Consider the following 18,327-nt stretch of genomic DNA (forward strand, 5'->3'; position numbering starts at 1 on the left):
CAGAACAGCTGACCATCCAAGCTGGGGGCGGGGCTGACCACGCGTCACATGTGGGGCAGGGCTGATTGTCCAAGGTGGGGCGGCGCTGACCGTGCATCATATGTAGCAGGGACTGACCGTGCATCACGGGTGGGGAAGGGCATTTTGTTTTCCACAACAGAGATTCTGAAAACCCCATTGGACCTCGTCCGCCTGTGGCTTCATGAGGCTGAACGGGTGTACGGGGACAAGATGGTCGATGAAAAAGATCAGGAGACACTGCGCCGAGTCACCATTGCTTCCACCAAGAAATTCTTTGATGTAAGTAGAGCTGGGCAGGTCCCCTGGGTGCACCCAGAGAGGCTCCAGCAGACTGGAGTATCTGAATAACCACAGTGTCTTGGAAGGGCCCCTGAGTAGAGGTGGGAAGACCCACGCGAGGCCTATGTAGTGACCACCACGTGACTGTGGGCCTGGTGAGGTAGAATCCGCCACTCAGAGTGGTGACTCCCTCTACCCACTTAGAGGGGGCACAGGGCTGCCTCTCAGTCCTTGCTGCCAGCTAGCGTGTCCCGTGCGCTTCTGAAACGCACATTCAGCCCATGTCACGGACCCCTTCCTGCCAGTGATGCCTGCCTGACAGCTTGCGGGGCTGACAGCAGCTGTGGCCTGGGTCCTTAGAAACTTGGCCTGCCATCCTACAGACCTCTTATGCCAACCCGATAAAGTGCCAGGGCTGCTGTCAGGTCACTGTGCGTCCCTGGTGGCAACAATAATTAAAAAAAAAAAAAAAAAAAGTCAAAGTACCTCATCCCTATGCACAGGATCTTGGTGAAGAACTCTTATTTGCCAAGCCGAACATCTTCTGCCACTTTGCCCAAGGAATCGGCGACCCCAAGTACTTCTCTGTCACAGACGTGGCTCAGCTGAACAAGCTCCTTGTAGATGTCCTTGATAGTTACAATGAAGTCAACGCGGTCATGAATTTGGTGAGTGACACTCGAGCTGGCGGCCCGGGCAAGGGACCAGGACATCGACCTTGTCTCCTGAATCACTGCGCAACAGTCCCCCTTTGTCCCCAGGGGGACCTTCCAAGGTTCCACTGGATGCCTGAAGCCACAGGCAGTGCCAAGGCCCGTGAACACTGTGGTGTTTCCTGTCCACCTGCTCCTGGTAAAGCCATATTTATAAACAAAGCACATTTAAAGGGGCAGCTGCCGGAGAGCACGTGCCGCCACCGAGAGGAGCTTGCGCTGGCCGCCGCTGCACGGGTCAGCGGGTGGTCCTCTGCTCCCTCCAGGTGCTGTTTGAAGATGCCGTGGCTCACATCTGCAGGATCAACCGCATCCTGGAGTCGCCCCGTGGAAACGCCCTGCTGGTGGGCGTGGGTGGCAGCGGGAAGCAGAGCCTCTCTCGCCTGGCCGCATACATCAGTGCCCTGGATGTGTTCCAGATCACCCTCAAGAAAGGCTACGGGGTCACAGACCTCAAGGTGAGGCCCACCCGAGGGAGGCAGAGCAGAAGCCCACCACGTCATTACCCAAAGTGAAGCCCTCTAGGTCAGGTGCAGAATGTCACCACCATCCTCATCCAAGGTATCTTATACTACAGAGAGACCAGGACCCACGGTGTGACCAGGGAGAGACATTGTGTCTCAGTGACCCAGTGATCCACCCATAAAGTCAGCAGGGGTCAGGGAGGCAAAAGAGTTTGATTCCTGCACTAGGTCACTGCGGGTTCTAAATTGTCCCCAGTTCTCCAAGTTAAAGAAATCAGAGCCACTCCTAGGTGTCTCCCCGTGTGCGCAAGCCGCGGAAGCTGCCGGCCGAGTTCTGGATTAACTCAGCGGACGTTAGTGGAAGCAGGTCCCCTGGGCCCCAGGCACTCTGCCGAGGCTTTCTATCGATTTCTCCTTCCCGAAAGTTGGCTCTCCCCGGGAGCACGTGCTGGCCAAACGGTGCGCGTTTGGAGCGAGTCTCCGGAGCCCCGGGGAAAAGACCTGAACCTGATCGGCACACGCCACACAGTCCCGTCCGTAGCTCTGGCGGAGGGCCTTGGCGAAGCCACCTGGCGCCCCGCTCAGGTGACCCTCTGTGCAGCGCGTGGCCCTGCGGCAGTTGCTGGCCAGACGGTTCGGGTGGGGGCAGGTGTGGAGCCTAGACGTTGGCACGGGTGGGGGTCTTACTGACAACACCCGTGGGGACTGTGGAGATGAGAACAAGAAAGAAGGCTGGGGCCACCAGCTCTGGACCCCCCGCCACCACTTCCCTGCCCTCTGCTTTCCGGTGGATTCCACACTCTGTGTACAGGGGATAGCCAACTCTATTTGTAAATCTTAGTGTGAATCCAGGTACGACGGCTCACACCTGTCATCCCAGCTGAGGTAGAATTGCTGTGAGTCTGAGGCTGACCTGGGCGGCGCAGTGAGGTCCCGGTCAGTCTGAGCTAGAGCAATGCCCCGATCCAAAAAGAAAAAGAAAAAATTAACTCTTAGTGTGAAGGGGCAGGGTCTCTCCCACACACGGCCTTTTGCACTAAGCCAGCGGGTGCACGTCATGCCCAGGCGTGTCACACACCCGCTCAAGTGCTGCCTTGGTCTCCCCGCCGGAAGCCGTGTGTTCTGTTAGCTTCCCCCGCCCATCAGCAAACTCGTCATAGGCCATGCCCAGGACCCGTGTCACACTCTCCTCTGTCACTGTGGGGCTTCCGAGCCTCATTCCTCACGTTAGGGCCAATGGTGGGAGGTGAGTCAATAGTAATTTTTCCTCGTGGGCAGTTCTGTGATACGTTCTTTGGAAAACCATCACCTGCACCCATCACGACCCAGCTGCACTCTGGTCTTTTGTTACTTATCAGCAGCTTCTGCAGACCCAGAGCCAAGCACAGGCAAAAGAGGGGGGAAGAGACCTCATGTCATACAAAGGAGGCATCCCCTGAGCAGTTGAGCCAACACTAGACAATGAGGAAGCAAATGCAGTCACAGTGGCGTTGGTAGAATGAATCCCAAAAGCTGGGGGCACTGCCAGGGGTTAGAGATGTTGCAGGAGAGAGGGTTCTAGAACTGAACCAGAACACATGCTGTCGGGATGTAAGGAGGGCTGAGGGGTGGCTCCCCAGTTAAAGGTGCTTTTTTTTTTTTGAGGCAAGCCCAACAGACTGGCCTTTTATATTTAATGCAAGAGAGAAAGACAGAGAATTGGCATGCCAGGGCCTTCAGCCACTGTAATTGAACTCCAGACATGTGCACCACCTTGTGCACATGTGCGACCTTGCGCACCTGAGTCACCTTGTGCATCTGGCTTATGTGGGACCTGCAGAGTTGCACATGGGTCCTTAAGCTTCGGAGACAAGCACCTTAACTGCTACGTCATCTCTCCAACCCAAACATGCTTTTTTTTTTAAATTTTTATTTTTGGTTTTCAAAGGTATGGTCTCACTGTAGCCGAGGCTGACCTGGAATTCACTGTGTAGTCTCAGGGTGGCCTCGAACTCTCGGCGCTACTCCTACCTCTGCCTCCCGAGTGCTGGGATTAAAGGCGTGCGCCACCACGCCCAGCTACTTTTTTTTTTTTAAAAAAAAACAAAGCCTGCTAACTTAGATTTGATTCCCCCGCACCCAAGATAAGTCACACACAAAGTGGTACATGTATCTGGAATTCATTTGCAGTGGCAAGAGACCCTGGCGTACCTGTACACACACAAATAAATGATATGTGAGTGGAGGAGGGGCAGACCTGTCATGCTCCAGGACATAAGGAAATCCAGGCAGACAGAGTGATGTGGAGGAGAGGCCAGGGGGAGGCACGGGGGGGGGGGCACACGAGCAATGGCCGCTGCACGTTCTCCATGTGTCGTTGGCAAGGGATGGGAGGCGGAGAGTCATGGCTGAGCTCCGCAGCACAGGAGGGCAGGGCAGGGGCCACACAGAGAAGTGAGCCTGACAACGGTGGGAGACAGGTTTGCTGAGGCAGCCCAGCATGCAAGGTGGGCAGGGCGGGGGCCCCAGAGCAGAGCGCATGCCAGCAGAGATGAGGAGAGGATCAGACTTCAGACGGAGAGGCAGGCAGGCCAGAGTAAGAAAGTGCCTTCCTATGACCTTGACCATAGAGCCTGAAAGGATATGAGAGAGAAGGCTTTTCTCATGGGGAGCCTCCTAGCTTCGTTCCCAGTCCTCCATGGCCCAAGTGCCTTTCCAGCATCTACTAATCTTTAATTTTTTTTTAATTTTTTTTTTTAATTCGAGAGCAACAGACACAGAGAGAAAGACAAATAGAGGGAGAAAGAGAGAATGGGCGCGCCAGGGCTTCCAGCCTCTGCAAACGAACTCCAGACGCGTGCGCCCCCTTGTGCATCTGGCTAACGTGGGACCTGGGGAACCGAGCCTCAAACCGGGGTCCTTAGGCTTCACAGGCAAGCGCTTAACCGCTAAGCCATCTCTCCAGCCCCTAATCTTTAATTTTTTAAAATGTATTTATTTGAGGGGGTCTCTGTGAACAAACTCCAGATGTATGCACCCCTTTGGGAAAATGGCGTTACATGGGTTACTAGGGAATCAAACCTGGGCCAGGCTGGCAGGCTTTGTAAGCAAATGCCTTTAACCACTGAGCCATCTCTCCAACCCCTCCAGAACTCACACCCTGGCCACAGCACTCAGCTTTGTTCTGGCAAGCGTTATCCAGTCTCCTGGATTCAAAGTCCCGCACTTGGTGGAGTTTCACCTCCGCAGTTGCCATGGTGACACAGGCTGTGGGTACTGCCAACAGCTGCCATTGGGTTTGTGCCGGGAAAGGTTGCAGTCCTTCCTGCTCCCTGGGGTGAATGCTGATACTGGACACATGACAATGATCCGGGAACCCCATCCCATGCTTGGAACCCAAAGATGGGAACAGTGGGCTTCCTCTGACTTAAAAGAGAGAGAGAGAGATTGAGAGCAGGGCATGGCGGTGCACACCTTTAATCCCAGCACTCAGGACTCAGAGATAGAAGGACTGCTATGAATTTGAGGCCAGCCTGGGACTAGTGAGTTTCATGTCAGTCTGGGATAGAGTGAGACCCTACTTTGAATAAAAATAAAATGGGGCTGAATAGATGGCTAAGTGGAAGTGGCTAAGGCAATTGGCTGAAAAGCCTAACAAACCCGGGTTCATTTCCCCAGCGCCCCTGTAAAGCCAGATGCAAAATGGTGCATGCATCTGGAGTTTGTTTGCAATGGCAAGAGGCCTGGTACACCTATTCTCTCTCTCTCTCTCTCTCTCTTTCTCTCTCTCTCTCTCTCTCTCTCTCTCTCTCACACACACACACACACACACACACACACACACAAATAAATAAGTCAAAAGTTTAAAAAAATATATCTTGCCGGGCGTGGTGGCGCACACCTTTAATCCCAGCACTCAGTAGGCAGAGGTAGGAGGATTGCCGTGAGTTTGAGGCCACCCTGAGACTACATAGTGAATTCCAGGTCAGCCTGGGCTAGAGTGAGACCCTACCTCAAAAAAACAAAAAAATAAGATAAAATAAAATAAATAGCTTATCTCAGCCAGGCATGATGGCGCATGCCTTCAATACCAGCACTCGGGAGGCAGAGGTAGGGGGGATCAGCATGAGTTCAAGGCCACCCTGAGACTACATAGTGAATTCCAGGTCAGCCTGGGCTACAGCAAGACTCTACCTTGAAAAAAACAAAAAGAAAAAAAAATAGCTTATCTGGAGCGGGAAAGATGGTGCAGCAGTTAAGGCACTTGTCTGACAACCCAGGTTCTGCTCCCCAGTAGCCACATAAAGCCAGATGCACAGGGGCGCACACATCTGCAGTTCATTTGTTTACAGTGGCTGGAGGCCCTGGTGCACCCTTTCTCTCACTCAGTCTCTCCCTCTTTCTATCTCTCTCTGCTTGCAAATAAGCAAATACAAGTGTATTTTAAAAATAGCTTGGGGGGTGTGGGCTGGAGAGATAGCTGAGCAGTTAACATGTTTGCCTGCAAAGCCAAAGGACCTCGGTGTTCCATTCCCCAGGACCCAAGTAAGCCAGATGCATAAGGTGGCGCATGCGTCTGGTGTTCATTTGCAGTGGCTGGAGGCCCTGATGCACCCATTCTCTCTCTCATTCTCACTCTGTGTCTGCCTCTTTCTCGTGCTCTCTCAAATAAATAAATAAAAATAAAAATATTTTTTAAAAAATAGCGGGGCTGGAGGGATGGCTTAGAGGTCAAGGCCCTTGTCAAGTTGGCCCTGGCGACCCTTTTCTTATCTTCTCTCTCCCATAAGTAAATAAATAAAATTTTTTAAATAGTTTATCAAAAAAAAAAAAAAACAAAACAAAACATGGTGTTTGAGGCTTGCTTTTGATCACTGTCAACTGCCAAAGAGGGACCTTGTGACATTTCTCTGAACTATGAGATTTCAGTGACTTGGTGTCACGTTCAGAGGATGAGCTAAGCCATCCAGGGGTTATAACACACATTTGCAAAAACCTTTAAAAAAAATTAGGGAGCCAGGCGAGGTGGCGCACACCTTTAATCCCAGTGAATTCCAGGTCAGCCTGGGCTAGAGGGAAACCCAACCTCAAAAAATAAAACAAACAGGGCTGGAGAGATGGCTTAGCAGTTAAGCGCTTGCCTGTGAAGCCTAAGGACACCGGTTCGAGGCTCGGTTCCCCAGGTCCCACGTTAGCCAGATGCACAAGGGGGCACACGCATCTGCAGTTTGTTTGCAGAGGCTGGAAGCCCTGGCGCGCCCATTCCCTCTCTCTCCCTCTATCTGTCTTTCTCTCTGTGTCTGTTGCTCTCAAATAAAATAAAATAAAAATAAAACAAAAAAAAAAGTTAGAGAGAACTCTGTAAGACTTAGGAAAAATGAATCGGAAAGCCGGGCATGATAGCTCGCACCTACAATTCCAGCATTCCAAAGGCTGAGGTAGGGGAATCTGTGTGAGTTTCAGGCCGGTCTAGGCTACAGAGTGAGTGCCAGGTCCTCTTGGGCTAGAGTGAGACCCTGCCAAACATTAAAAACAAAAAAAAAAAAACATGAATTAGAACAAGCACAGTAGCACAACACACCTGTAATCCCAGCTACTCAGGAGACCCACACAGGAAGATGGAGACTTCTAGACCACAGTGAGATCTCATCTTAAAACTGAGGGTTGTAGAGATGACTTAGTGGTTAAGACACTTGCCTACAAAGCCAAAAGACCCATGTTCGATTCCCAGGACCCACGTAAGCCAGATGCGCAAAGTGGTACATGTGTCTGGAGATCATTTGCAATAGCTGGCACACCCATTCTGTCTCCCCCTCCCTCTTTCTCTCTCTCAAATAAAAATAAAGTATTAAAAAAAATAATAATAATAAATGAACCGAGCCCGGTGTGGTGACACACGCCTTTAATCCCAGCACTTGGGAGGCAGAGGCAGGAGGATCACTGTGAGTTGAAGACCAGCCTGAGATGACAGAGTAAGCTCCAGGTCAGCCTGGGCTAGAGTGAGACCCTACCTCACAAGAAACTAAAATAAAATAAGCTGACTCTGGGGGTGTCGCCCAGCGTACACTACACAAGTGCTGGTACCATCCCCAGCAGTGCAAGGCGTGAAAACCTGAATATTTACAATCATACATGGATGACCCTGGCAAATATAGGTTCCTAAATTGGCACATGTTTTCAAAAACAGCTTGCCTCTCATGCCCTATGTAGTTGCCTTTGTACTTGTTTATTCTTCTTGACTTACTACAAGAGCATTAAAAAAAAAAAAAAAGAGTTTTTGGTTGGGTGTGGTGGTGCGCACCTTTAATCCTAGGCAGGAGGCAGAGGTAGGAGGATGGCTGTGAGTTCAAGGCCACCCTGAGACTGCATACTGAATTCTAGATCAGCTTGGGCTAGACACAAGACCCCACCTCAAAAAAAAAAGCTTTTTTTTTTTTTTTTCAAACAGAGTGAGAAAGAGAGAGAGACTATGAGCATGCCAGGGCCTCTTGTCTCTTCAAACAAGCTCCAGACACATGCTCTACTTTCCGGGGGAACTGGGCTGGCAGGCTTTGCAGATTTTAACTGCTGAGCCATTTTCACAGCCTTTTTTGATAAGTCATTTTTGAGTTATTCCTTTAAACTTACCCAGCAGTGTGGAAGGAGATGGCAGTCACCTCTTCCCAGGACTGGGTCTCCCAATGTGTGGTGGACTTACCTGGGGCCCTTTAAGTGGTTCCATGAAGCGTGGTTTCATGTAATAAAATATACATGACAAGCCAGATGCACAAAGCGGCACATGCATCCAGAGTTCCTTTACAATGGCTAGTGAGCCCATTCCCAACTCCTCCTTGAAAATAAATAAATATTTAAATATAAAATAAAATATACATAACAAACTTCCCATTTTAGCAAATTTGAATGTCTGGTTTGGTGGCATTCAATAAACACAGTCACATGATTGTCACCTCACTATCTCTAGAACCCTCTCAGTCCTACAGGTTCACACCTGTAAACCCAGCACTTAAGAGGTGGAGGCAGAAGGATTAGCCATTCTGGGATAGCCTCAGCTACCATAGGAAGTTTGAGGCCAGCTTGGGCTATATGAGCCCATGTCTCAAAAACAATCAACATAAGCCTGGTGTGGTGGCGGCATGCATGCCTTTAATCCAACCACTTGGGAGGTAGAGGTAGGAGGATTACCATGAGTTCGAGGCCACCCTGAGACTCCATAGTGAATTCCAGATCAGCCTGGGCTAGAGTGAGGCCCTACCTCAAAAAAAAAAAAAAAAAAACCACCAACAGAGGCAGGCGTGGTGGTGCATGCCTTTCACCCCCGCACTTGGGAGGACAGAGGTAGGAGGCGCACCATAAGTTTAAGCCACCCCAAGACTACATAGTAAATTCCAGATCAGCCTAGGCTAGATTGACACCCTACCTTGAGAAAACAAACAAGCAAACAAACAAACAAAAACAAATTTAAAAAAAGAAGTTGAAGAATTCCAGCCTGACACAGCACTCAGGAGGCAGAGATAAGAGGATCCCTGTGACTTTGATGTCACTCTAGGCTAGGTGAGCCCTAACCTTGTGGGGCGGGGGGTGGCAAGAAATAAAAAAAAATAAAGGAATTTCACCTAAAAATCTGTTTCATGGCCTTTCCATTCCAACGGGGTTAGAGTCCCCAGCACGTGGCAGCTGGGCTGTGGCTGCGCTGAGAGAGGACAGGAGGCCCTCCCATCTCAGGTCTCCCTTTGCAGACCTGGACGGTCCCGGGACGTTAGCCCACGGGCGCCTGGCTCTGGGTGGCTGTGGAGAATGGCTGGGAACAAGGACATTGGTCCCATGTGTCCACGTTCCTCCCAGATCGACCTGGCCGCCCAGTACATCAAGGCCGCAGTGAAGAATGTGCCCTCTGTGTTCCTGATGACGGACTCACAGGTGGCGGAGGAGCAGTTCCTGGTGCTCATCAATGACCTGCTGGCCTCGGGGGAGATCCCGGGGCTGTTTGCAGACGACGAGCTGGAGAACATCATCTCCTCCATGCGGCCGCAGGTGAAGGGCATGGGCTTGTCGGACACCCGGGAGGCATGCTGGAAGTTCTTCATCGATAGAGTGCGCAAGCAGCTCAAGGTAGGGCCCGTGGGCAGGGGCCTCTCTCTGTAGTGTAGAGACTGTCCCTTCCCCGGAAAATGGGCGCCCGTCGGCAGAAGGTTATGGCCATGTGGAGCAGCTCATGAGCTAGGGACTAGGCATTATTTCATGAGGTTATCAGAAACACCACGAGCGAGAGGAAGCATTGTTTTGGGTTGATTTTTGTTTTGTTTTGTTTTATTTTGTTTGCTTGTTTGTTTCTTTAAGGTAGGGTCTCACTCTAGCCCAGGCTAACCTGAAATTCACTAGGTAGTCTCAGGCTGGCCTTGAACTCGTGGCCATTAGAGGAAGCACTGCATATACACATACCCCAAGCTTAAGTAGAAGACGCACCAGGGTCTTCAACTAAAGTCCCCGAATAAACCTTGCACTCTTCAGAGTTCAGGCAGAGTGGCTGCCCAGAGAGGGTCAAACCCCACTGCCCTGCTAGACATCTGTGGGAGGTCACTTGTCGCCCACTTGAGGAGGGAAGCCAGGGTCCCTTCCATCTCCTTCTCTGGCTCACACATTCCCATCTGTGGATGCTGCTGCATCCGTGATGTGTTGGGACTCCTGATAACTGCCGCCTGCTCCCAGCTCCTTGTTAGCTAGACCTGCCTGCCCAGGACTGTGGACATGTCACACCTCTAGGGAAGGCTGCCGAGTCAGAGAACTTTGCTGTCCCATGCAATGGACACTTCTCACTAGACAACCATTATACCTCTGAAAGAGAAGACAGGAATGAGGAGGGCGGAGGCCAAGGCTCCATGAGAAGGAAGGTCCCCATCCAACAAAAGGGACCCCAGAGTCTGTCCCCACAACTGAGGTTCCAGACTGGGACTCGGACACTGTCTTTTAGGGCCTGAAGGAGACACGGTGTTTGAGCTGGACCCAGAAGGGACTGCAGCCCTCAGGTTCTCAGGCCTCTCCTGCCCAGCATGGAGTGGCTCCACTCCCTCCTCATCCAGTTTAGGGGGCACGGGGTTACTCTGTAGCCTCGCAGCACTAGGAAGAGCAGTGAGGTTAAGCGTTTTTCCACGGTAGTACCCAGGCACAGGCACCCCCCCCCACCGCCACTTCCCGTCCCCCGCCAACCTGTGGTGGAGAAGTGCTTTCAAAAGGAGCTCCCTGACAAGTGACAGGTGGGGCTTCAGCAGCAGCAGCCCTCACGGACGTCGCCCATGTGCCCCACCTCCAGGTGATTCTGTGTTTCTCCCCTGTGGGCTCCGTCCTGCGTGTGCGAGCCAGGAAGTTTCCTGCCGTGGTCAACTGCACAGCCATCAACTGGTTCCATGAGTGGCCTGAGGACGCTCTGGTGTCTGTCAGCGCTCGCTTCCTGCAGGAGACAGAGGGCATCCAGGTGAGGCGGGGGTGGAGGGGGGGCACAGAGCTGGGCTGCAGTCCCTAAGAGAGAGGTGGCCATCGGAGCAGGAGCATCCACAGTGCCAGTCAGGACGTGAATGAACATGTTTCCAGATTAACCTGGATTGAAACTGAGGTGGCTTGGACTGTTTCTGGAGGGCACAGACCCTCAGTGTTTGTCCTCTGAAGATGCGTCAGCAACTGGCGTTGGGGAAAGTCACTAGGCCCAAGGGCTCAGCACAAAAAAAAAAAAGAAAGAAAGAAAGAAAAAAGAAAAAGAAACCTGTAATTTGCTCTATTACCTGGTGTAGAAAAACAGGTTCTCAGGGCTGGAGGGATGGCTTAGTAGTTAAGGCACTTTCCTGCAAAGCCAAAGGGTCCAGGTTTGATTCCCCAGGACCCACATAAGCCAGATGCAAAAGGTGGCACGTGCATCTGGAGTTCATTTGCAGTGGCTAGATGCCCTGGTGTGCCCACTCTTTCTCTCTCTCTCCCTCTTTCTCAAATAAATAAAAATATATTTAAAAAAAAGAAAGGAAAAACAGGTTCTCTTGGGAGATGGAGGCAGGAGGATCAGGAGTTCAAACCAGCTATGTAGCAAGTTTGACTCCAACCTATAATCCCAGCACTTAGGAGCCTGGGGCAAATTCAAGAGCAACTTAGGTTACAGAGTGAGACCCGGCATCATTCAGAAAAATTAATTAACTCTCAACCCTGCACTTTGGCAGGTGCACAGACATGTATGTGCACATGTGTGTCATGGTGATAGATCTGCCATGTCTCAGACACGAGGTTTGGCCCTCCCGAGGTACAGAGTCGCCTATGCCCACCCCAAACTGATGCTCCTGTCGCTCTCCAGCACCTCTTGACACTTGAAAGTGGTTTTGTTGCACCTGACCCAGGGTCCAAGGGAACCCAGGAAGCCCCCCCTTGCTGGCCCTCAGGGTCCCTCAGCAGCCTCTCTTCCCTGAGCCCCCGTGGAGAACGAGGCTACAACCCCTGAGGGGGCGGGCATGCTGGACGGAGCCCAGGATAATGAGCCCGTCTCATCCTCCCTCGCAGCCCGAGGTCAAGCACTCCATCAGCCTCTTCATGGCCTACGTGCACACCACTGTCAACGAGATGTCCAAGGTGTACCTGGCCATCGAGAGGCGCTACAATTACACCACGCCCAAGACCTTTCTGGAGCAGATCAAGCTCTACCAGAGCCTGCTGGCCAAGAAGCGGATGGAGCTGGTGGCCAAAATCGAGCGGCTGGAGAACGGCCTGATGAAACTACAGAGCACGGCTTCCCAGGTAGGGGGAGGCCGGCCCACCCTGATGCCCCCACGCCCCGCGCGGGGCGCTCCTGGGTGGTGCTGAAGCGGGACGAGCGGAAAGCCCGCTTGCTCCAACCGGAGACGGCCTGTGCAGTCGGCCACAGAAGACAGGTGCGAAATGCACTTTGCTGGCTGAGCCATCTGCTCGCCTTGACCATTATCCCCTGGGGGATGAGAACCACGTCTTTAAAAAAAGAAAGAGGGGGGCACTGGAGAGATGGCTTAGCAGTTAAGCGCTTGCCTGTGAAGTCTAAGGACCCCGGTTCAAGGCTCAATTTCCCAGGACCCACATTAGCCAGATGCACAAGGGCGCGCATGTGTCTGGAGTTCATTTGCAGTGCCTGGAGGTCCAGGCATGCCATGCCCATTCTCTCTCTCTCTCTCTCTCTCTCTCTTTCTCCCCCTCTTTCTCTCTCTGTCTCTCTCAAATAAATAATTAAAAATAAAATGAACAAAAAACGTGTTTGATTGAGAACTCTAACACATGAACATAGTATAATTTGATTGTATTCCCACACCATGAATCTATTCTGTCCCCACTCCCTGTTCCACAGAGCAACCTCCTTTTTGCAGGTAGTCATTCTTCTGTTTTCTCACATTGCTTTTTTTTTTTTTTTTATGGTAGGGTCTCACTCTATCTCAGGCTGAACTGGAATTCACTATGTATTCTCAGGGTGGCCTCGAACTCATGGCGATCCTCCCACCTCTGCCTCCCAAGTGCGGAGATCAGAGGCCTAAAGGTGTGCGTCACCACACCCGGTTTCGCGTTCCTTTTGTTCTCCAGACTCCATGTCAAGGTGCTGACGGGCCCGAACTGCACAGGCTCTGTGGGGGAACAGCAACCAAAGTGAGGTTCCTCACTGTGCTGCTCAGGTCGTCTGGAGGACAGTGCCCCAAAGATACCGGTGGCTCTTACATTCTTCCCACCACCCTCTTCCACAATGTTCCTTGAGGCTTGGGGGCGTGACAGGAATGTCTCATTTAGCATGGAACTCAGCAGCCTCTTATTTTGGGGCTCTGATGAGTTTTGAGTCTTCTCAGGGTCTCCCGCCACCTCCATAGAGAAGCTTCTCTGGCCAGCAGCAAGAGCAGCCACGTATATTTTCTGCCACTTACCTGGCAATGTCCCTCATGTATATACTTGGTGCTTAAGATGGACTTACTTTGAGGCACTGAACACTCTGAAATGACTCACTGGGAGTCAGAAGCCACCAGGCCCTCTTCTCAGCCCAAGGTCGCCTCCCCTTGCACGGAACAATGGAGGGGGCAGCGTGTGCTGGCCACGGACCAGTGTCCGTCCATCTCCTGGCTTCTCCCTCCCTAGGTAGACGACTTAAAGGCCAAGCTGGCGATCCAGGAAACCGAGCTGAAGCAGAAGAACGAGAACGCAGACAAGCTGATCCAGGTGGTAGGCGTGGAGACCGAGAAGGTCAGCAAAGAGAAAGCCATTGCGGACGAGGAGGAGATCAAGGTCGAGGTCATCAACAAGGCAGGTCTCTCTGGTCAGCCGCCGTGCGGAGCCGCCGTGAAGGGACAGATGCCCTCCAGGAACACAGTTCAGGCTAACTCAGGGATGCCCCCACAGGTGGACCTGGATCAGAAGGGGTCTCTGTTCAGAAAATTCCATGCCCCCTGCCAAGCTCCTCACAGAAGTTATGGGCCAAGCCCAGCTTGGCCTGATGTGACACTTGAATTTAATTTTTTTTTTTTTTGAAGACCTGGGGATTGAACCTAGAACCTCACACATGCTGGCAAGTGCTCTACCACAGAGCTACATCACCAGCGCTCTTTTTACTTTTATTTACTTACTTATTTGTGAGGGAGAGAGAGGGAGAGAATGGGCATGCCAGGGCCTCAAGCCACTGCAAATAAACTCCAGACACATGTGTCACCATGTGCACCTGGCTTACATGGGTTCTGGGTAATCCAACCCGGGTCCTTTGGCTTTGCAGGCAAGGGCCTGACTGACTGCCCGGCCATCTCTCCACTCTTTATGATGAGATTGGATTTTGCTAAGCCTCTCTGGCAGGCCTTTGACTTGCAACCCCTGTGCCTCAGGACTGCAGGCCTGCACCTCCAGGTCCAGCCTCGTGTTGTATGCTAATACAATGCCAGAGTATGCAAGCACACGAGGGACAAGGTGACCCTGCCAGAGCCCTGGTCCTCAGACTGCGACAGCTACTGTGGGCTTCCCTGGAGCTTGGACACCCCTGGGGCAGGCAGCCGACAGAGGTGGCTGCTGAAGGAAATGCCCTCGGTGTCTTTGAAGCTTGACATCTTGTGGCCCTGGCCCATCACCTCCTCACGTGCTTTCTGAATGCTCAGGACCCTGTCAGATAGGGATTAAGTCCTCCAGCGACTGTCCAGTGTCTCTGAGGATGGCAGCCCACACCCTTCAGCAGCAAGCCACCCTGAACACATAACCTGCTTTACAGGGCCAACCAAGAGGGGCCTGAGTGGCTCCCATCGCGCCATGGAGGGGGCGGAAGGGGCAAAGGTCAGATTAGCCAGGCCTTCCTCTCAATGCCTGTGAGGCACATGGGGAGACTGAGGTTTGGGGTGGTCAGTGACTTGCCCAGGATCTCAAACTATTTGTCAGAGTAGCTAGTGACCAAGGCACAATGCAGACCAGACCATGCGTCCCTGCTGCCTAAAACTACCATGTAGCCAGTACTGTCCCCTGCCAACACCAATTCTTTTTTTTTTTTTTTTTTAAGTTTCTCAAGGTAGGGTCTCACTCTAGCTCAGGCTGACCTGGAATTCACTATGCAGTATCAGGGTTGGCCTGAATGCACGGCGATCCTCCTACCTCTGCCTCCCGAATGCTGGGATTAAAAGCATGTGCCACCACGCCCAGCCATCCCCAATTCTTTATCCAGTAATGTCCACATGGGGTGCTCCAGGAAGAAGCCGGGGTGCTGCCGTATCACCATGTTCTCTTATCTTAGCCATGTCCCATGGAAGCCCCCACAGGAGGAGCACAAAGGGATTCTCAGGGTCTTTGCCCTGGTTGGGGAGGAAGTGGAGAAAGACGGCCCCTCTGTCCTTCCGTCAGGCCTGGAGTTGTGTTCAGGGCTTGGTGGTCTGTCCTGCCACCCAACTACTAGTTCTGTGTAAAGATGCCAAGCTCCTCTCGTCTCTTAGCTGCAGCAGGAGGCCAAGGAACCTTCCCAACAACCCAGAGAGCAGAGCAGTGCCCGCATGAGCGAGTGAATGCTTGTGTGCCCCCGTGGTGAGTGAATGAATGCTCACACGTGATGCATAGGTGAATGAGTGTTTGCTCACATGAACTAGAGGAACAAGTAAGGTTTTTTTTTTTTGTTTGTTTTTGTTTTTTTGGTTTTTTGAGGTAGGGTCAGGCTGACCTGGAATTCACTATGTAGTCTCAGGGTGGCCTCGAACTCACGGCGATCCTCCTACCTCTGCCTCCCGAGTGCTGGGATTAAAGGCGTGAGCCACCACGCCCGGCTATGTAAGGTATTCTTAAATGCCCCATTCTGAAGCAATTACACGATGAAAACCTTAAGGGGGAGTGGCTAGAGTTGCCACCCAGTCCCAGAAGGCAAAGCCAACGGAGGGACCAGGTCCCAGTGGAGCATCCCACAGCTGCCAACCATCGCGCTCAGTCCCGCCTGAGAGCAAGGGCTAGAGGCCGTGGAGAAAGGGAGAGGGACAGGTCCTACGTGCGCACACAGGGGGACACCAGTGACGGGGCTGCGGGCAAAGGTGGCTGGCACATGGGCCCGGTGGCAAGAGTGCAGAGCCACCGGGGCCTGGCTGTGGGTGGAGGAGAGAAGCCCTCACTCCCTACCCAGCCTCTGACAGACAGGCGCAGATGGATGGGCAGCCCTGGACTGAGCTTTTCTGCCTGGCTTCCTTCTAGAATGTCACTGAGAAGCAAAAGGCTTGTGAAACGGACCTGGCCAAGGCAGAGCCCGCCCTGCTGGCCGCCCAGGAGGCCCTGGACACCCTGAACAAGGTGGGGTGGGGGGTTGGCAGGAAGGAGGGGCGAGGGGTGGGGCCCCGCCGAGAGCAGTCAGTGGCAATGCTCCCGCACTTGTCCCCGCAGAACAACCTGACCGAGCTGAAGTCCTTCGGGTCCCCCCCGGACGCTGTGGTCAATGTTACGGCGGCCGTCATGATTCTGACCGCGCCTGGGGGCAAGATCCCCAAGGACAAGAGCTGGAAGGCCGCGAAGATCATGATGGGCAAGGTGGACACGTTCCTGGACTCGCTAAAGAAGTTTGACAAGGAGCACATCCCCGAGGCCTGCCTGAAGGCCTTCAAGTGAGCAGCGGGCAGGGCCCCCGCAGCCCCTGCCCAGAGCTGGCCCCGGGCGTGGGGGGACTCGGCACTTCCGGACAAATGTGGTTGTGCCCACGCCGTTGGGGGTGGCAAGGTGAAGCATGGCCTTGTCACCTCTGCCTCCCCCCTAGGAAGGGAGCCTGGGCAGACAGAAAGGCCTGTGGCTGCACCCCTAACCCACAGCTGCTCCTGTGACATTTGGGGACATGACTGACAGGCTGGGCAATGGGAGATCCTGAGGGCATAACCCTGGAGGCTTGTTCCTGCCAGTGCAGCCGGGCACACGCGCACGCACGTTCGAAGGGGCTCATGGGTGTGTGCAGACACATAAACATGAATGTGTGTGCACACGCTCACGAAGGGCCACGTACCATGAGAGCGTGCTTGCTGGGGGCTCTCTCGTGCCTGGTCCTACTGTGAAGGCTCTCCCTAGGGTGGCACTGGGACTTGGACTGGTGTCCTGGACACTCCGCTTTTTACCTCATAAATTTATTAGGCTCTCATTCATGAGGCACCCCATTACATGGGTGTTCCAGGCCTGTTTCCCATCCCACTTAGGTCCTTGTCAGCACTTCAGACAGCCTATCCTTGGAGGCCACCTGTCTCTGCCTGAGGTGGTGGGCTTCACTGTGACCCCTGTGACCCCACATGGGATCCCAGTACCTCCAGCCCCAACTTGTGAGGGAAAGGGGCACAAGTACTAAAACTGTTTGATCAATATGGAATAATTTAAAGTACAAGACAAGGGCTGGAGGGATAGCTTAGTGGTTAAGGCGTTTGCCTACAAAGCCAAAGGACCCAGGTTCGATTCCCCAGGACCCATGTTAGCCAAATGCACAAGGAGGCGCACACATCTTTGCAGTGGCTGGAGGCCCTGGCGCACCCAGTCTCTCTCTCTCTCTGTCAAATAAGTAAATACATAAAAACAAAATATTTTAAAGTATAAGTCAAAAGAATGAAGAAAAGTGTGGTAGGCCACTCTCACTCAATGTTTGGTGACTGTGTGTGCGTGTGTATGTGTGTGTATATATACATATGTGTGTGTACATACTAACTACATGTATGCTAGGGATGGAACCCAGGGCCTTACACATTCTAGGCAAGTTTTCAACCACTTGACTACAGCCTCAACCCAGATTTTTTTTTTCCTTTTTTGTACATTTCTTTCCAGTCTTTTTTCCAAAGTTTCCCATGACTTCCATAGCAACACGTTGTATTGGTTACTTTGACACTGCTGTGACCCAATGCTTGACAGAAACGACTTAAGGGAGGAAGAGTTTAATCCCAGCTCACGTGTCAGAGAATGTTGTAGCCCACTGCGGAGGGCGACGGAGGGGGCGCCGGGGCTGGAGAGGGGGTCACATCACGGCAGCGGGCACGGAACAGGTCAGGCGGACTCCGGAAGCGACTCTCACCTTCAAGGCCCGCCCCTATGTCTGCCAGCAAGGCCATAACCCCAAGGGCTCCACCACCCTCCCAGACAGCACCAGCAGCTGGGGACCAAGTGTTCAAACACACAAGCCTGTGTGGGGCACTTTGAACCCAATCACACCACCATGATTTGTTCTGCCGGCATTGAACATTTCTGGCCTATGTGTGTTTGTTGTGTGCACGTGTGTGTGCCGATGTGTGCGTGCCCCATAGAGCAGTGGGTGGCCTCTTTTGTCACTTTCCCTGTGGTTTCCTTGAGAAGAGTCTCTTCCTGAACCTGAAGCAGTCACTTTTCAGTCAGAATTGCGGACCAGCCCCTATTCAGTACTGGTGTGATCAGCATGT

The 18,327-nt window shown here is 52.6% G+C and overlaps 1 protein-coding gene across 1 annotated transcript in view; it reads left to right on the forward strand.

Moving 5' to 3' along the window:
• Dnah17 (dynein axonemal heavy chain 17) overlaps positions 1 to 18,327 on the forward strand; it is a 133,233-nt gene that overhangs the window by 74,905 nt on the left and 40,001 nt on the right. Inside the window, exons 51-59 of the mRNA XM_004655235.2 lie at positions 139 to 300; positions 804 to 968; positions 1,280 to 1,471; positions 9,299 to 9,565; positions 10,764 to 10,925; positions 11,990 to 12,223; positions 13,571 to 13,735; positions 16,130 to 16,225; positions 16,316 to 16,533. Of these exons, the coding sequence (XP_004655292.2) occupies positions 139 to 300; positions 804 to 968; positions 1,280 to 1,471; positions 9,299 to 9,565; positions 10,764 to 10,925; positions 11,990 to 12,223; positions 13,571 to 13,735; positions 16,130 to 16,225; positions 16,316 to 16,533 (1,661 nt within the window). The remainder of the gene's footprint in view (positions 1 to 138; positions 301 to 803; positions 969 to 1,279; positions 1,472 to 9,298; positions 9,566 to 10,763; positions 10,926 to 11,989; positions 12,224 to 13,570; positions 13,736 to 16,129; positions 16,226 to 16,315; positions 16,534 to 18,327) is intronic.

This window comes from Jaculus jaculus, chromosome 9 (assembly GCF_020740685.1).
Source record: "Jaculus jaculus isolate mJacJac1 chromosome 9, mJacJac1.mat.Y.cur, whole genome shotgun sequence".
Taxonomy (NCBI): Eukaryota; Metazoa; Chordata; class Mammalia; order Rodentia; family Dipodidae; genus Jaculus; species Jaculus jaculus.